The 18,830-nt window shown below is 34.7% G+C and overlaps 1 protein-coding gene and 1 long non-coding RNA gene across 3 annotated transcripts; one reads left to right on the top strand and one right to left on the bottom strand.

Moving 5' to 3' along the window:
* Positions 1–7,332: 7,332 nt before the first annotated feature.
* Positions 7,333–9,387, top strand: LOC121229589 (uncharacterized). Of its 2 annotated transcripts, none has more exons than XM_041114284.1 (2): positions 7,333–8,902; positions 9,091–9,387. In XM_041114284.1, the coding sequence occupies exon 1, from the start codon at positions 7,661–7,663 to the stop codon at positions 8,336–8,338; it is 678 nt and encodes a 225-aa protein (XP_040970218.1). In that variant the 5' UTR covers positions 7,333–7,660; the 3' UTR covers positions 8,339–8,902; positions 9,091–9,387. The 2 variants fall into 2 exon arrangements, with proteins under 2 accessions (XP_040970218.1, XP_040970217.1); XM_041114283.1 differs by having other exon boundaries at positions 9,088–9,387.
* Positions 9,388–9,528: 141 nt separating this feature from the next.
* Positions 9,529–10,399, bottom strand: LOC121229590 (uncharacterized). Its single transcript, XR_005927368.1, has 2 exons — positions 10,093–10,399; positions 9,529–9,805 (listed from the first exon to the last, which is right to left on the bottom strand). It is a non-coding gene; the product is annotated as an uncharacterized lncRNA (long non-coding RNA).
* Positions 10,400–18,830: the final 8,431 nt, after the last annotated feature.

Genomic DNA, 18,830 nt, shown 5'->3' with positions numbered 1-18,830 from the left:
GCTGTGTATGGTTCAGTAATGTCTTATACCCCTAATCTAGCGACGGATATGAGTTCGGAGTGTTACAGTAGGTTTATTTGGTTCTTCAAAAATAGTGGACAAGGAACAAGATGAAGTGTTTTCATCTTTCTTCCCACTTTCTTTGTTATTTATACTAACTTTAATGATTTAATTAACTTAATTAACTATTATTAACCTTTAATTAAAACATTTCTTATACATTAATCTATTATTAATTAACTTAAGTGACATATATCATCCTTTTCCACTAAGCTTAATAGAATAATGGTTTATTAAGCATTCTAATCCTTTAGATAATTGCTTAAGTATTTTTTAAAATTAAAATTTAATAGCAATTGGATTTTTATAATTTAGTCCCTAAGCCTTTATTAACCATTTTCTTGGATAAATTACTTAATCAAATTTTATTATATTTTCATATTAATTCCTTAAATATTTCTATTTTATATTTACAGACTCGATTTACAGAAACGAGATTTTGAAATTGTATTTTTTGACAGCACCGGAATTCGAGTCGTTACATTGATAGACTCCTATAAACCCAAGCTAACATGCTTACCCTATACACTAAGACCTATGTCTCTTGAACGTATTAGAAGAAAAAGCAAAACTATCCAAATTTAAGAAAAAGGACAAAGCATTAAACAAGGGTACTCGAGCAAGCTCATGAGCCGCCTTGATAGCAATTCGTCAAGTCCAATGAAATGACAAGTGCTAAAAGGATGCACACAACAAAAAGCAATCTTTAACAACTACACGAAACTCAGAAAGGTTCAAACTAGTCGAATTAAGAGCCATAATCATATCATTACAGTTTGATTTAAGAACTACATTATCAAAGCCTAGGTCCTTAAGCCATGAGAGAGCCTTGCAGATAGCAAGGAGTTCCACTATGCGAGTAGGGGCGAAGCTAGAACAATTTTTGAAGGGGCGAATGAAATTTTAATTTTTTATAGTTTATATCTTTATAATTTTTAAAAGATTAAATCAAATTTTTATAATTTTAGAGGGGACAAAGTACAATTTTACTTTTACTAATTTAAAATTTAAAAAAAAATTGTAAGAACCTAAATAACAATTTTTTATTTTAAGAGGGTCGGGGCCTGCTAGCTCCCCTGGATTCGCCTCTGCATGCGAGGTTCATAGATACTTGGAAAGGAACCACAAACCCCCTGCACAAAATTGTCGTCATGGTTCTGAAGAATGGCAGGAAAAGAAGACACCCTGGGCGACATGAGTTGTGGCATCCAAATTACATTTCAGAAGATTTCTCCTCGGTCGAACCCAGTTAGCATTCAGAGTCTGGCATCAGCCTGCTACAATCGTCCAAAACCCTCACGGGCTGCTGTCCAGTCCTGCACAAAACGATCCGCCACCGAGATAATGGTATGGTACGAGGCTGACACCCCTTTTGAAAGTAGGAGATTGCGATGTAGCCATAAACTCCATGCACCTCTCATTAGACGCTGCAAAATTGAGATGCTAGACAAGCTCAGTATTGAATCGTACTTTTTTTTCTCAATCTATGAGCCTTGGACAAGCTCATGGTTATCTTATACACAATGGGGGAGTCAAAAATTGGTGACGCTCAAAAACGAACAACATACTGTTGGTGAGCATGTGGTCTGCTACAGTATTACAATTCATCAAAACATGTTGTATAGTTACTCTCCAATCCTTCTGCAGAAGCTTATTAATTTGCTTAACACCAAACCACTTGTTGTCGATCTTCCTTGCTGTAACAGCTCAACCATTATCATATCAGATTTGAAACACACATTTTGGTAACCATTCACGCATGCCAAGAAAAGGCCGTCAGAGGCCCAAAGCAAATACCAATACTGCGAGAGTAACCCAGGATTTGGTCACCACCCACATTACGCACGCTTCAATTCAAATACAACAATTTCAAAAACAAAGATTACTATACTATAATTCAACCCAACAAACATATAAATAATGCAATTTGACATCCATGCATGCAAGATTGAAGCCTAGTTCCCTCCACTACAGTGCTTAGCCGAGCTCAAGGGTGAGCCACCAAAATACAAATTACTCTTATGGAGATAAATAAAAGCGTACCCACCTATGAATAAACTAGTTCTTACATACCTTTGTCACCTTAACAGATTGTCTTCATTACCTCTACCAAACTTACTTCCTCTACAACTGATGCTCTCCTAAGCATGGGTCAAGGGAGTTAATAATATAAGACTCTTTTCCAACAAAATTCAAGCTAGAATTCATTAATTTAGGGGGTGGAACTTACGGTATAAGGCTTCTGTCTCTTTTTCTTTTTGACTCTTCCTTCCCACCGATCTTAAGAGAACATAGCAATTTTTCTTTCCTCTTTCTTAAAACTCGGTTAGAAGCAAAAAGAAAAGGGTAAACCCTTTAATTTCATGAGATGTTTAGACCTTGATCTAAGGTTGATAAATCAAAGTAAATGGGAATTAAAGTTGATCAATGGCTATAGTTGTATTCATCCACCAACAATTAGGTTAAAGGTTTAATTGCCATAACAACCTTAATCGATTTACTCATTTGGTTCCATTCATTTCTGAAATAATTCAATTCTTTTCTTCATATTTGACTTTCTAATTTGTCCTCTTACAATTTAATCCATATCCCAACTTTAACCATTCTCAATTCAAATCAATTTCAAAATTTTTTTATGTCAAATATAATTAATAAATATAAAATTATTACGGTGCTCGTTCTCGAAAATTAATTCATTAAGTTCAGTTTTTTTGAAATGGTGTAATTGATGACACCAAAAATTTCAAGACGTTACAAATTATCTTGGAGATGATATTGTAAGTAGTGGTGTACAAGATGAGAGGTCTGAATTGATTAATGGTACTAGCATCCCTTGATTTCCAGAAAAGTATGATTACAGTGTGGAACCAAAAATATACATCTATACCTTTTATTAAAGTTGTCCTCAAATTTAATGTATTCTAGAATTTAACTTGTAAAAGCTTTGGATATTATAATTAAACTAAAAGGTTGGGTAAATTAGGAAGATTATTTGTATATTTTAGAAAACAAAATATTCATTATAATTAAGGGTCATATATCAAAATTATACATGAATGGTTATTTAATATTTAAATCGATATATTAACTTTGATTTTTTACTATTTAATATGTGAATATTAATTTCAGTTAATTTTTTACAAATTATTAACACCATTGATGTAGCATCAATTTAGGTTTACTTTTTGCATATAAAAAATTATTTTATTTATTTAACATAAAAATAATTAATATATTAACGTTTTATGCGTACAATTGAAATAAATTAAAGTTCATGTATCATATTGTGTATGAAATCTAAGTTCATGTATAATTGGTATATGATTCTATTACTAACATTAATTGCATCCAAAATTATTGTTTGATTAATGAAATATGAATAATATAAGCTATTTTGGCCCATAATTAGACATAGCATTTATAATTATGTTATAATTTGTCTCTTTGGTGTTATATTTTAATTGTCCAAAATACTATAAATTTATATAAAAGCATTACATGTTAATAATTTATTCTAATAGACTTTAACATGTTGATATATCTATGTTATGTTCATGGTATTTTTTTTGGTCATGTTTAATTATTATTTTTATGTATTTGTGTTGATATCTCAGTCCATAAAACATTTCATATAATTTGTTATAAAAATTTCATTCTTACGTCTAAATATAATTACTTACAAATTTGATTATTATATTTTTATTTAATATAATTATCATAAATATTGTTTAAAATTGTAATTCAATTTTTCGCAGTATAACAAGGGCATGTTCTAGTTAACGTAAAAGTCACTTGAGCTTAAAGTGTAATATCTTTTCTTATATTTTCAGGTTTTTAATAATAATAATAATAATCAAGTGCTGAATGAAGTGATAAAGATATATTTCATTCTTAAAGAAAAAATGTAAGTTTAAATATTAAAAAACAACATTTTCAATAAAAAAAATATAAATCTTGAATATAAATAGTAAAATAAGCCTAAAGAATACAAAGTAATAATAATAGTAATAGTAATAATAATAATGGATTTGACTTTATAATTTACTTTGAAATTATCATGAAAATGGCTGTGCAACTTCAGCTTGACATTGTTCTAAATAGGAGGCTAACTTCCCATGATGAGTCACGATTTGTGAAATTACTAATCCATTGAAAATGTCTTAACATTTTTCTTTTTGTTATTATGTGTGAAAAGATTTTTGGTTTTCTCAAGCCAATGATTCCTATTGTTTTAATTACTTCTCTTTTTAGATGAGCATTTAATAATGATATACATTTATTTAAAAGGTAAACAACTCAATTCTAACTTCCATTTGAATTCAACTTCAAGTTGGTCAAAATTAGTACATAATTATAAATATATATTTAGATTATCTAAATCTGTTGGTTCCAATTGAAGATATTTTTTAAGGACTTCACAAAATAAATAATATATGTTTAGATAATTATTATTAAAATAAATTAATTTAAAATATAATTATAATTAATCTATTCAGAAAAGCGAGGAATAAATCCCAAGCCATAACATAGAAAAAAGATTACAAAATAAGAGTGTCAATGTTACAACTAGCCAATAAATTATTAAAGCTTCCTTAAAAACCAAACTAAGCAATAAAGTACCTTGTATTTTTCTCTTCGCGTTAAGTTATTTCGCAATATCTTCTACACCTTAGCCCGTAATAGTACCTTGATTGACTCCAAATTCAATAGAAACAAGAGCATGACCTACACATGATGAAATTTAAATTTATAATAAATTTGAAGTAGAAATTAAATATAATGGCTAGAACCTAAAACATTAAAGTTCTCAAGTCTTCATTGACTCAATTCTTGAAGAATAAAATACTCCCAATTTGGGTAAAATAAGTTTGGTGTTGGTTCATAATCTTATGTTAAATGAGGATTGCCATATAAATAGATATTATATCCTTGCTTAAAGCATTGCATTTAATTACAAGTCTTAAATACATAGATTTTAAAGTGGTTTTGAGTCTTTGATTTTAATGCAAAGATGACGCTAAAAGGCGTTGACCCTTTCATTTACAACCTCGTCTCTCAATGGCCTATGCTTTAAATTTAGGTATTAAGACAAGGTTGCTTCACGGGTCTTGTCATTTAGATAGTAAAATTTTTGTTTGTTTTAAGGTTGTATTTTGGTCTCTCTCGTCGGGTTTGAAAAACTGATTTATTATTATATTTCAAAAATATTTATGCTAATATTAATATATTTTATAAGATAAATAGTAAATTGAGTTGTGTAAACCATGTTTAAATCTTAAATGTATTATTTCAAATTCGTCTTAAACAAATATGAACATAATTGACTTGTAAAATTAGCAACCAAATCCAAAAATTCTTCTTCTATTAGTATTCTATTAAGAAATAAATCCCTCTATTAACTATATTATTTTAAGTAATTAAACAAATATAATTTCCTAACCATAGGTCGAAGGTCCATTAAAATTTCAAAGTTCATCGGCTAAAAATAATATTGGTGACCTTTTATTATTATTATTATAGTTTGGGCAGCTCTTATGGCCAACTTAATGGCAATATGAATAGGATCCATCCACCAAACATTTAATTTGATAAATGGGTAATAAAGTTTATTATAACAACTGAGATTTCAAACTCTATATAATAAAACCTTGAGAAATCATGTACTTTAAAATAATACAATGTTTTTATTTAGGCTAAATAATACAACTTTTAGTTTGAGATACGTTACGCTATATTTATAAAATCTTATAAATTAAGAAACACATTGACGCCATGATTTTATTTTATTTTATAATGACGCCAAGATTTTTTAAATTTTATTTAATTAACCTGAGTTTGATTGGTAGTCTAAAAGAAATAAGTGAAAAGAATCAAAAGATTAAAAAATCAGCATATTCATCATTAGTAAAAATTACCCTTTTTTTTTTTTTAACTAAGGATGTGTTTGTAAGTAAATTTTTTTGTCTTGTTATAAGTTTGAAAACTTTTAAGTTGTTTACTATTTTTCTTTTGTTTTCTTTTTCATCGGTAATGTCGGTTTTTATGTTGGTTACGATTCACCTTTCTTTTTCTTTCCCTTTTCCTCATTCATTTCATATGTTTTTTTCCTCTTTTCAATTTGTAAATGTATTTTGTGAGTGTTTTTGTTGACTTCACAAGTTGTGATGGATAAATGATGTTGTTTGTCGTCACTAAAAATACCAGTATTTTCTCTTGAGAAGTGGGTGGCTCTTCGTCGTCTTCTTAATCTATTTATGGTCTGAGAGTATTTAAGAATAATAAATGATTTCATAAGTCGGTTTGAACCTGTTTTTATCATAAGTTTTATATATTTTTTATTTGTTTTTCATTATTTAATAAGTCTTCACTATTAGAAGTTTTTATCTTCTCTTGTAGCACATTTTTTTAGTCTTGCTTATGCATATAGTCTTGTTTTTGCAAGTGATTTTAGGGATGATTTTGTTGTCTTTCTCTCTAAATTAGTGGATACTCAGTTCTTTTGTTGATTTTTGCTCGTCGCTTTGGACCATCCGATGCTAATTTCCTTATCGTCTTTAGTGTTTGCGTTCACTCCAAATATGCCATGCTTGTGACAAAGTCAATTGTCAATGAGTCATAATGTTGATTTGATGCTGAGGCTAAAGTTTTTATTATGTCAATAGAACTTATTCTTCACGTAATACGAGTGTTTATTTTTTTCTCATATTGTTTGATTCCATTCATAGAATAAATTAATAAATTCTCCTTTAAAAAAATTCAAAACTTTTAGAGCAAACATTTTTTTATTTTTAAATTATTATTAAATATGCAAGTAAATTATGTTCTAGAAAATTTATTTTAATGGCAAAATATGTACTACTAAAGGATAATGAAAAATAGGAAGAAATTAAGATTTGAGTGATTGGTAGAAAAAAATGCCAAAGAAATTTGTGTGTGTGTTTTTAATAACTTATTGTGTATGGAAAATGTGGGAACATTTTCTGCTTCTTCAAAAATTATGGAAGTTATACATCCTAGCTTTAGAGTGTACTAGAATATCTATCATATGCATAATTATGTATTTAGAATATTGGAGCATGTTGAAAAATAACATAAAATAAATAATAAAATGTATAATTTAAAACTGATTAATAATAACAAATGCAATATATACGATATTAAAATGAAAAAAATTAGATTAAATTGTGAGTAAAATGAAATTTAAACACATAAATACATCAGATTAAGAATACTAAATGAGTACAATTGTTTATTATGATGTTATCATCAATCATTAGTTGGTGTCGAGTTAACTTGTGATATCAACTCAATCAAGAACATTATTAATAGAAATACGATCACACCGTATATGTGTCGAAACTACATAATTACTGTTAGAATAACAATTATTTCTGTTATTCTGTTATTTTTGGTTAAGCAAAGCAGTTAGCCGTTAAGGTTTAGCTAAACTGTTGTTATCATTTCTATATAACATGTACAACACCTTTGTGCAAGGACACTTCTTGAAGAATAAAGTTTTCTTCTCTTCATGTATAACTTCAACATGGTATCAGAGGTGCCTATCTTCTTGGGGTTCTCTACTTGATCCACTGTGTGTCCCATGGATTGTTCTTCCAGTCTGTTTGTGGTGCAATCTACTACACCTGTGATGGTGTCCAATCTCACTAATGGGGTCGTTGACAGTCGTTTCTTTTCCACCAAGAAAATCAGTGTGTTTCTTGATGACAACAACTACTTGTTGTGGCGTCAACAAGTTCTCTTAGCAATCAAAATATACAAACTTCAACATTTTCTTGATTCTCAAATTGTTCCTCCGCCGCAACAGCTTCTGGATGATACTGGCCTGTTACAAGAAAACCCTGCGTTTTCTATATTCAAACAACAAGACAATGCACTTGCATATTGGCTATTGTCATCGGTTAATCCTGTGGTTCTTCTTCATCTCATTGGTTTGGATACTTGTGCTCAAATTTGGAATACACTTGTCAATTTGTATGACAACCAAACCACCTATCGGTTGATGTTTTACAGAAGGGCGCTGCACTCCCAACGCAAAGCTGATCTTTCCATGAAAGATTTTTTGATGAAAATCAAGGGATTTTGTGATAGCCTTGCTAGTTGTGGAGAAGTTATCAGTGAACGTGAACATGTTACTGCCATTCTTAATAGTTTATTGCCTGATTATGAGTCTGCTATCACGATTATCACTGCGAGCCAAGTACACTACACTGTTCAGGGTGTTACTTCCATACTTCTTGATATCGAAGCACGTCAATAGCTCACCATGTTGGAGACCCCTAGCTCAGCCAACATGGTCTCCATCAACCTGTAGCGCCTGAAAACAACAGTACTCCTTCACCATCGTATTGATCCTCATCAAATAGTCGAGGCCGTGGGTGCGGTCGTTCCTCTGGCTCCCGCATTCAATGTCAGTTGTGTGGAAAATCAGGTCATTTGATTGATCGGTGTTACTACCATTTTGATGCATCCTATAAAAGTGCAGGCTACAGACCTCATCCTTCTCCACAAGCAAATGTATGCATGTTTGGAAATGGACCTCCACTTCCACCCTAGACAACAATGTCTATACCTATTGCCCTTACAAGCTCGCAACCAGGTTGGTCCTTCCCTCTTGCATCAGTTCCCAACTGGACCAATCCTTTTATTGTTAACACTTCGCAGCATGTCAATACACCTACCTCAGCAGCTCCGACCTCTCAGGCTTACATTGCAACTTCTGACACAATCGATGACAATGCTTAGTACCCTGACTCGAGTGCAACACACCATCTCACGAACTTAACTGCTTCTCTGAGTGAACACATCCCTTATAATGGTCCAGGTAAAGTATATGTGGGTAATGGTACTGCCCTACCTGTCATGTCTACTGGTCAGTCATCACTTCTTACTCGTTCACGACTATTATTCATGAGATCTCTATTACTTCTACCTGGTATAACCAAAAATCTCTTGTCTGTGTCCAATTTTCCAAAGAACAATCAGCTGATGTTTGAGTTTTTCCCTCAGTAGTGTCAGGTTCGTGATCTACAAACCAGGGAAGTCCTTCTTTGAGGTTCGATGCATGATGGCTTATACAGACTCTCCTTACTTGGCTTGCCTAAGGCTACTTTGTCTCCTGATCCAACTCAGTGTTTCACTGCTACTGTTACAGTGCCTTTAAGTATATAGCTTTCTAGATTAGGCCATCCATGTAAAGCCACGCTTACAACTGCTCTAAATCACTATAATATACCCTTTGATACAAATAAAGATCCTCTAAATTGTATTGCTTGTCTCTTAGGGAAAGAACATAAGCTGATGTTTTCAAAGTCCTTTTCTGAATATGTAAAGCCACTTCAGCTTATGGTTGCTGATGTTTGGGGACCAGCTCCAATCCCTTCTGTATAGGCCCAAATCTGCCCGGGGCCCAACAACCAAAATAAAACCAAATTTTAAACCAAAAATCCATAAAAATAAAAACAAATTAATAGTCCATCAAAGTCCAAACTACATAACCCAAAACCCAAAACATTACAAACCCAAAACTAATACTAACCCTAGCCCAAGACTATACGGCCTAGCAGGCCCAAAAAAATTAAAACATAAAAAACCTAAGGTTTTTCCCCCTTGCACCGCAGCCAGGCCACCATGCCTCAGTACGCTCCAGCACTTCAGCAGCCACCGAGCTCCTTACCACTCATGCTGAGTGCCACGTACCCCCACAACTGGCCTCGTACCTCTATACCTGCAAACCAAATAAGACATGCACAGCAAAACGAAAACAAAAAGAATATTGTATTTTTCTTTTATTTTTTTCCTTCGGCTATAAAACCCAAAAAAGAATCATCTGTAAGAGGTTATGCACACTGAGAGAAGCATATTAAAAAGAAAAATTCAAAAGCAATTTAAAAGGTGATTTCTGTTTTGAGTCTCGGGATCTTTTGTGTTTTTTATCTCCCTCCTTCATTTTTTTATGTGCATTTTCGTTTTTTATTTGCATTTAAAAACCAAAAAGGGAAGGAGAGTGCTTACCTTCGCAAATAGGCCATCGGAATCTTCATCTCCTTTGTTGAAATCAAATGTCAAGATGAGATTTCAAGGGCTGAGATTGGTAATCTTTGAACCAAGGTTCTAAGTGTGGTGCGCGTATGTCGATAACCATCTATTAAAATGGTGGCGATTGATTTGTTCAAAGTTTTGGGGGTTAACCGAATGGGGTAATGGCTTGTATATTTTTTTACTCTATTTTTTAGAAAAAGGGAAGGAAATGGTGGCTTTGCTTCATTAGGGTTTCCTTTTTTTTTTTACTTTTTAAAGGACATGAAATAACAACGTTTTGAGCCAATATTAATGGCTTTGAAATGGCACCATTTGGTCCTTGAGGGTTAATTTTATGGCAAGTCCCTCCCCTTTGTGCTGGTTTCCAATTAACTTTTATTTCTATTTTATTTGTTTTAAATTTTCCCTAAAATTTGTGTACAAGCCCAATATTGCCCGGGCCCATAAACAAATAAAATATAACAGCCCAACAAATAATTTCACAAGCCCAGACCCAATAGGCCTAAAACTAACCCTAGCCCAACTACCCAAATTGTTTCAGCAACCTTAGTCTCTTTCTTCAGCCGCCGCTTACCCCATGCATGCTGAACCACCGCGCATGCCACCTCAGCCACCACGCCCTTGACCGTCGCCTACAAGCCCAATATTGCCCGGGCCCATAAAAAAATAAAATATAACAGCCCAACAAATAATTTCACAAGCCCAGACCCAATAGGCCTAAAACTAACCCTAGCCCAACTACCCAAATTGTTTCAGCAACCTTAGCCTCTTTCTTCAGCCGCCGCTTACCCCACGCATGCTGAACCACCGCGCATGCCACCTCGGCCACCACGCCCTTGACCGTCGCCTCTTCCACGCGTCGCATAGCACCTGCAATGAAAGCAAATACAAAGGCAAAAGAAAGTACGCGAATGATGGGGGAAGAAATAAACAAAAGATCAAAAACAAAATAAAAAATGAAAGAAATGTTTTGTAGATTGGCTTTAAAAAGCCAAAATCTCATCTTTGTAGAGAGAGGACAGATTGTAAAAAAGGGGGAGGGGGAATTGATTGTATTTGAGGAGGGATTTTCAGTATTCAAAAAGGGGGGGATTGTATTTCGAAAAAAGAAAAGGAAAAAAACAGAGAGCACCCAATACAAAAAATCAATCAAAAACCAAAACTTTAAAGGTGATTCCTCTTTTGTTTCGTTTTTTTCTTTAAAATCTCTGTTGCTTTTATTTTCTTTTATATATATATATTGTTTTTGTTTGAATAAAAATAATAAAAATAAAACAAAAAGAGTAGAAAAGGAGGGTACTAACTTTCGTTGGCCTCTTCGGCGCCGGAAGAAATCCGTTCGCGCAACACCGACCACTGGCCCACAACGGCAGCGCAATGGACCTCGGGAAATCCTATCGTTGGACATAGGGAGTGAAGGGAGAGCAAAGAAAACTCTCTGTCTACTTTTTTTTTTGTTTTTCTAAATAATGCTGAAACAATAAAAAAAAAAGAACAAATTTGGCTTAAATAAGCCAAGCAAAACGACCGGGGGGGAAGTTTGAAGGGGGACCCGCATGCTTTTGAGGCCCTAATGGGATATTTTCGGTTATGGTCCCTCCTTCTTTCCTATGCCATTCTATTTGGTCCCCTTTTCGCATTTGTTTTTCCTTTTTAAATTTTGCATTTTATTTTACTTCATTCCCGTTTTAATCCTTGACTTGGACAGATGAAGCACAGCACATAATGATGTGGGATATTGTCCCATTTTATCCTCATGCGTTTAAGTGCATTTTGATTCAGTCCCTGTTGGTCTTTTTCTTTATTTGCAATCGATACCTCAAATTTTGATTTAGTTTCAATCACACTCTGAATCCTTTTATTTTATTCATTTATTTATTTTGTTATATCAAAATAAGATTTATGTGTTTACTCAAATATTTTATAGGCTGTATAGATAAGATTGCTTATATGTGTTATTTATTTTGGTTTGTTTAAATATGTTGGTTATTTAAAATTGTATTATTATTTGTTTCAAATTGTTTCTTTAACACTATGTATTCTAAATTGTTGTACATATTATATTTTGGCTTTTCACATATTATCTATATAGCATTTCAAATCTTTTACACATATTATAAAAAATTTTTGTTTTGTATATTACTTCTTTAAATCTCTTTTACTTTAAATTCTTACTTATTATTTTAAATCAACTTACATGTTATTTATTTTTAAAATTGTTTTATATATCTTATATTAAACTCTTTTATTTATTTAAAAAAACATTTTTTATTATTTAGGTTTTACATATGTATCATTTATTTTACACTTATATATATATATAGGTATGTATATATATTATTTATTTTAAAATTACTCATAGGAATCCTTTTAATTTGCCTTGTAATATAGATTTTAAAATTCTTCTACATTATTTATTTTAAACTCACTTTATGTGTTATTCATTTTAAATCATTTTATTATTTACTTTAAAATTTTATATCTATTATCAATTTCAAATCGTTATGTCTATTTTTATGTATGTATATACTAGTTGTTTCTTTGATGTCCGGTATATTACTTATTCTAAAATTTTCATACATATGATCTATTTTTTTAAATTGCTTTGTATATTGTTGATATTAAATTTCTTTTTTTCACAATATTTATTTTGAATCTATTTATTATCATCTTAAAAGTTGTTTTACATTTTATTTGCTTTAGTTGTTTTTAAATTTTCTTAAGTTGTTGTATATATTATTTAATTCATTAGTTTTCGATTATTAACGTTAGTATTTAAATGATGTATGTTGCGAGATTATTGTCATTGCGTATACTATGATTCGTTTATTTGTATTCTCATACTATTCACTTGTGTAGTATTTTTTATCATCGTTTCATGTCGCACTATAATTTTTCATATCATCGCCTCATGAATCAAGTCTTGTGGCACTTATCCAATAAATCGTTCTGTTTTAATTCAAGCCAGCGACACGTCGTTTAAACATCGAATTCGCTACCATTCAAAAAAAACAAAAATCTTCTAAATAAGGAAATGTTTCGTGTTTGGAATTTCGAGAAAACCGTGCCCTAACTCACTGGGCTTTGATTTTTCTAATTTAATCCAAATAACGAAATATTCCTTTAAATCACAATACGAGTTTTGAAAAATGCTTATTCTCGGAGATACGAAGTGTTGTGCCCTAACTTACCGGGTATGACATTTCGTCACCTCGAAATAAGAATTTTTTTTAAAAATAAAGGCAACATTCGGTGTTTGAGGATTCGAGAAAACGTGCCCTAACTTACTGGGTTTCGATTTCTCTCGTTTACTCTAAATAATTGAATACCCTTTTTATGAATTAAAATACGCAAATTTTATATAAAAGGCAAGCTCGCTCTCAAAAATCCAAGATGTCGTGTCCTAACTTACTAGATGTGACATTTCATATTTTGAGACGAGAAGATCTTTAACACTTGAGCATTTTTATAAAGAAGGATCGCATTTCAAAAGTATTTCAAGTTTTCAATCTTCGATACTAAGACACTAATTAATCAACTAGGTACCAATTTTGAGCGTAGCGAGGGTGCTAACCCTTCCACGTGCGTAACCGACTCCCGAACTCATTTTCAGATTTTCGTAGACCAAAAAAAAATTATCGTTTTAGTAAATCTTAACTTTTATTAAAATGATTAATTTAAAGTGATCCGATCACACCTCATCAAAAAGGATTGGTGGCGACTCCCATTTTTCATTTTCGTTTCCAAAACTTAAGTCGATTCTCGTTTTCCAAAAAAATGGTTACAACAGCTTGGCGACTCCACTGGGGACACGAATGAGAGAGTCAAGCCACAAGTTGATTAACTCTTGTCTTTTTATCGAAAATTGAAAACTTGGTTTTGAAATACGATCCTTTCATTGCATTTCATCAGCTATTTTTGTGGTACAATAGCTGCTGCGTTGGTTCGAGTCTTTAAATAGTTTTGCATATTGCATTGCATGACCGCTGTGGTCACATCCCTTTAAGTGGGAGTGAGAAACTACTCCTTCGTGAGGTTTTCACCTCCGTGCAGGATAGTGGATCACTTTCGGGATACATCCGTACCTATGTCTTCGTGAGATTTTCATCTCCGTGTAGCCATAGGGAAATGTATTCCCCTAAACTAAACTCGGTCTGTATGAGCCTATAATGGGTGAAGATCGAGGAATCTACTGGTTCAGGTACCCTTACTCTAGAACCAAACCCTATGTAGCGAGCCTTAAGAACCCGCCCAAGGTAGAGCCACTCCGAAACCCTAGTGGTCACCTGAGCAAGTGTTATATTTATTATTCTTTGTTTGCTTTGAACTGTGTATAAATTACTGACTTGCTTTGTTTTACTTTGATTGTATTTGCATGAAATTTTCATTATAAAAGGTGTTGATTCGCATTCGGTTCTTAAATAGATAGTTTATCATGGAAAAGGGGTTTTTTGATAAAGTAGAAGACAACGCGGCTGTCCGGATATGGGCTGAGACAACACAACAAGAGAAAGGTGACAGTCTTACCGAGGGGCACGTGTTAGAGTTATGGAATTTTACTCGGATCAGCGTAACTCAGAATAATCTCCAAGAGATGAAAGAAATTTGGGGTCAGTGGGATGATGAGGTTAAATAGCTATTCTATTGTCATTACGGTGATTTACCTTATCTGCTCGATGTCAAGGTAGATGAACACCTGTTTCGAGCCCTTGCCCAATATTGGAATTCTGCTTACAGTTGCTTCACTTTCGGGAAAGTAGATTTTGTACCTACTATAGAAGAATACACGACCTTGCTCCATTGCCCAAAGATTCAGGTTGACAGAATTTATGCCAGACCTGCTAACGTCCCAGCATTTTCAAAAAAGCTGATGAACATCACAGGGATGAGCGAACAGTGGGTGACAACCCGGATCAAACAAAAAGGAGATTGTAAATGCATTCCTTGGAGGAACCTGAGGGATCTAGTCTTAGCGCACCTCGACGTGAAGAAAAGGGTAGATGTCTTCGCCTTGAGCATTTATGGACTGGTCATCTTCCCCAAAGCTTTGGGGCATGTAGACGAAGCTGTTGCCGACCTTTTTGACAGGCTTGGTAAAGGAACCACACCTGTACCCGCAATCTTGGCTGAAACTTTCAGATCATTAAATGCTTGTAGAAGAGCCGGTGAAGGGAGATTTATTGGATGTGCACAGCTCTTGCTATCCTGGTTCCACAGCCATTTTTGGAAAGTGGAAAAGGTCTCGTATCGTATCTTCTTTGAAAATTACTCTCTGCTGAAAGAGTTAGTGGCTACACCGAGGCGAGATGATGTGACAGAAGAAAATTGGATGACGGTTCTCCAAAATCTGTAAGAAGAAGATGTTGAATGGAGAGCCCCGTGGATGGCTCCTGATGAAATATTATACCGATGAGGAGACTTCGATTGGGTTCCCTTGTTAGGAGCATGGGGGGCCGTCGGGTATGCTCCTCTGCTTGCATTGCGACAATACAGATCCAGACAATTTACACCACCAACATACGGGTTAGCCCAGTGCGAGTTCGTGTTCACAGGGAATAATTACAAAAAGAAAGTTCGCGAGATATCAAATGCCTGGAACCAGACTCGTAGAATGAAGAAGTTTGCTGCCAATCCCATGACTACTCCTGAGTACGACCGATGGTGGAATCAGAGAATTAATGACAATATCCCTACATCAGATCAAGGGAATACTCAGTCGATAGAAGAGCACTTGAAAGTAATTCCATCTGAGCTAGAAATCATCAGGCAAGATTTCGAGAGAATGAGTCTGGAGCTAGAAAAAAGGATCGAGCAGTTGGAAGAAGAAAAGATGCAGTTAGGGTTAGATGTCGATGTCCAGAAACTAGAAGCTGAAAAACTCAGAAAAGGGAAAAACAAGGCTGAAGAGGACTTAGATAGTTTGAAAACGGACTATAAGAAGCTGCGCAGATCAATGAGAACCGCTGGGTTAGGAAAAACATTCGAACAATGGCGACATGAAGTTAAAGAAGAACAAAGCAAAGCCAACCAGTGGGAAGAAAAATTTCGCGATGCTCAAGCTCGAGAAGGTGCACTGAAAAGAAGTTTGGTAGAAAGCCAGAATGAGAAAGAAGGGTTAAAGATCCGGGTATCAGAGTTAGAGAGGTTATTGTATCAGTATCGCTCGCGTAACTCTGCAATCGAGTTGAAAGCTAGTCAGAATAGAATCAAAGAATTAAAAGAGAATATAGAAGAACTCAAAACAGCGCTGCAAAATCGTGAACTTCAGATAGAACTCCTCGAGGTAAATAACGAGTGATGGAATGAGCAACTTCATCAATCTCAAGACCAAGTCAGGAGCAGGGACTACGTCATGGGCGAAGCTTTGACTCAAGTACGAGAAGTGGCTAATCACTTGTAAACATTAGCAGTACAAGCCGATGTGCTGAGTTTAAAATACGAGTCAGAATCGGGCCGAGGACGAGAGCTAGCTTGGCTTCTTAGGCAGGTCAAGACCTTAAGTATCAGGGTCAAGCCTTATATGTAATCTATTTTATGTAAAGAAACTTATTTTCTAGAAAAGTTACTCTAATAAAATCGAATTGGAATTAATGCTTTTTTGCATTCATCGCATTCATTGCATTCATGCATCAGCATTGCATCATACGCACTAAAACTCACAAGAAACCCTAAAAATCATGACAGTTACCCTGGAACATCGTTACGGTACAAGGGGAAAAACAAGGGCAATGGACCAAAGGCTAGAGAGATTGGAACAAATGCAAAAAGAGATGCAGGATCAATTACAAGCACGTATGCAAGAACAGCTTGCCAAAATCCAGCAAGATATGAGGGACCATATGTTGGAGTCCCAGAAAAGCATGATGGACCAACTAACTCATCTATTGGCTGGCGGATTAGAAAAAGAGAAAAGCCCTTTGATTAATGCGGGAGAAGATAATGGAGATTCTACCTACCCTCCGGGTTTTGCCCCAGCGGACGTTCAGACACAACCTGATATGTACCCAAGAAGGCCATCGGTCACAATTAGGCTCCAACCATTTCAGGCCGGTGTTTCAGCACCGATGAATTATCAGGCCAGCTCGGGCTCTAATCCGGGGGATAACCCGACCAATCCTGTGGTCCTCAATCTCGATGAAGTAACAGAAGCAGAAAAGACAAGGGTAGAACTCCCAAGAGAGCTTGAAGAAAGGTGTAGATGGTTGGAAGAAAAATTTAAAGAAATGGAAAGCACTGACTATCGTGGTGGAATCGATGCTAAGGAATTAAGTTTGGTTCCGGACCTGATACTCCCTCCCAAGTTCAAAACTCTGAAATTTGAGAAATACAACGAGACTAGCTGTCCCGAAGCTCACATTACTATGTTCTGCAGACGAATGGCAGGCCATGTCAATAATGACCAACTATTAATTCACGGCTTCCAAGAAAGTCTGGTTGGGGCCGCTTCTAGATGGTACAACCAGCTGAGTCGCGCCCAGATCAGTTCATGGAAAGATTTAGCACAAGCCTTCATGAAGCAGTACGGTCATGTAGCAAACATAGCCCCTGATAGAATCACTTTACGGAATATGGAGAAAAAGCATAATGAGAGCTTTAGGTAGTACGCCCAGCGATGGAGAGAAGTGGCCACACAGGTCCAACCCCTTCTGTTGGAAAAGGAAACCACTATGCTCTTCATCAATACCCTGAAGGCACCTTTTATTAACCACATGCTGGGTAGCGTAACCAAGAGTTTTTTGGACATAGTAATGTCTGGAGAAATGATAGAAAATGCCATAAAATGTGGGAAAATAGAGGCTGGGGAAAACGCTAAGAGGTCAGCGCCAAGAAAGAAAGAGCACGAGGTGAATAATGTAGGCTCATATTCGAAATCGATCACCGTAAGCCAACCAAGGTCGACAACTACTGGACAGCAGGGCCCACCCAGACAAGAGCCCAACACAAAAGAAAATAGGGAGAAACTTCAATTTACGCCCATTCCAATGACGTACAATGAGCTATACCAGAGTTTATTTGATGCACATGTCGTGTCTCCCTTTTATCTGAAGCCAATGCAACCTCCATACCCCAAATAATATGACGCAAATGCCTAATGCGATACCATGCGGGAGCCACAGGACACTCGATAGAAAATTGCACCACTTTCAAGAAATTGGTTGAAAGACTCATCAACATGGGGATTGTGAAATTTGATGATGCATCCAATATAAAAAACCCATTACCTAAACATGGGGATAAGGGAATAAATGCGATAATCGAGAGTTCGGGGAAAGAAATTAAGATGAGTATTGCAGAAGTGAATACCCCGTTAGAGGAAGTTTGGAAGAAAATGGTGGAAAGAGGGTTGATAGCACATAATTCAAGGGTTAGACCTCGAGAAGCGAAGAATTATTGTGAGTTCCACGATCAAGAGGATCATGAGATTCAGAAATGCAGATAATTCAGGGCTTTAGTACAAGGATTGATGGATAATAAGGAGCTGGAATTATTTGAATATGTCGGGAGCCTGGAAGAAGCAGATGTGTGTGCCTCCGAAGAGGGGTCGATAAAAGATGTTTACAAAGTCAACAACCCAGTAGTTATCATATCACGTCTGAGAATGAATGAAGTCGGGGCACAAGTTGCGCCAAAGGTCGTAATCCGAAAGTCCGTTGCTTTTCCTTACAAGGATAGAAAAAGGGTACCGTGGAAATATAGCTGCAATATGACAT

Source organism: Gossypium hirsutum, chromosome A05 (assembly GCF_007990345.1).
Source record: "Gossypium hirsutum isolate 1008001.06 chromosome A05, Gossypium_hirsutum_v2.1, whole genome shotgun sequence".
Lineage (NCBI taxonomy): Eukaryota > Viridiplantae > Streptophyta > Magnoliopsida > Malvales > Malvaceae > Gossypium > Gossypium hirsutum.
This window is presented reverse-complemented; position numbering and strand designations above follow the sequence as displayed.

Excerpts from the sequence above, each read along its gene's own strand:
- LOC121229589 (XM_041114284.1), top strand. The coding sequence starts at position 7,661 with ATGGATTGTTCTTCCAGTCTGTTTGTGGTGCAATCTACTACACCTGTG.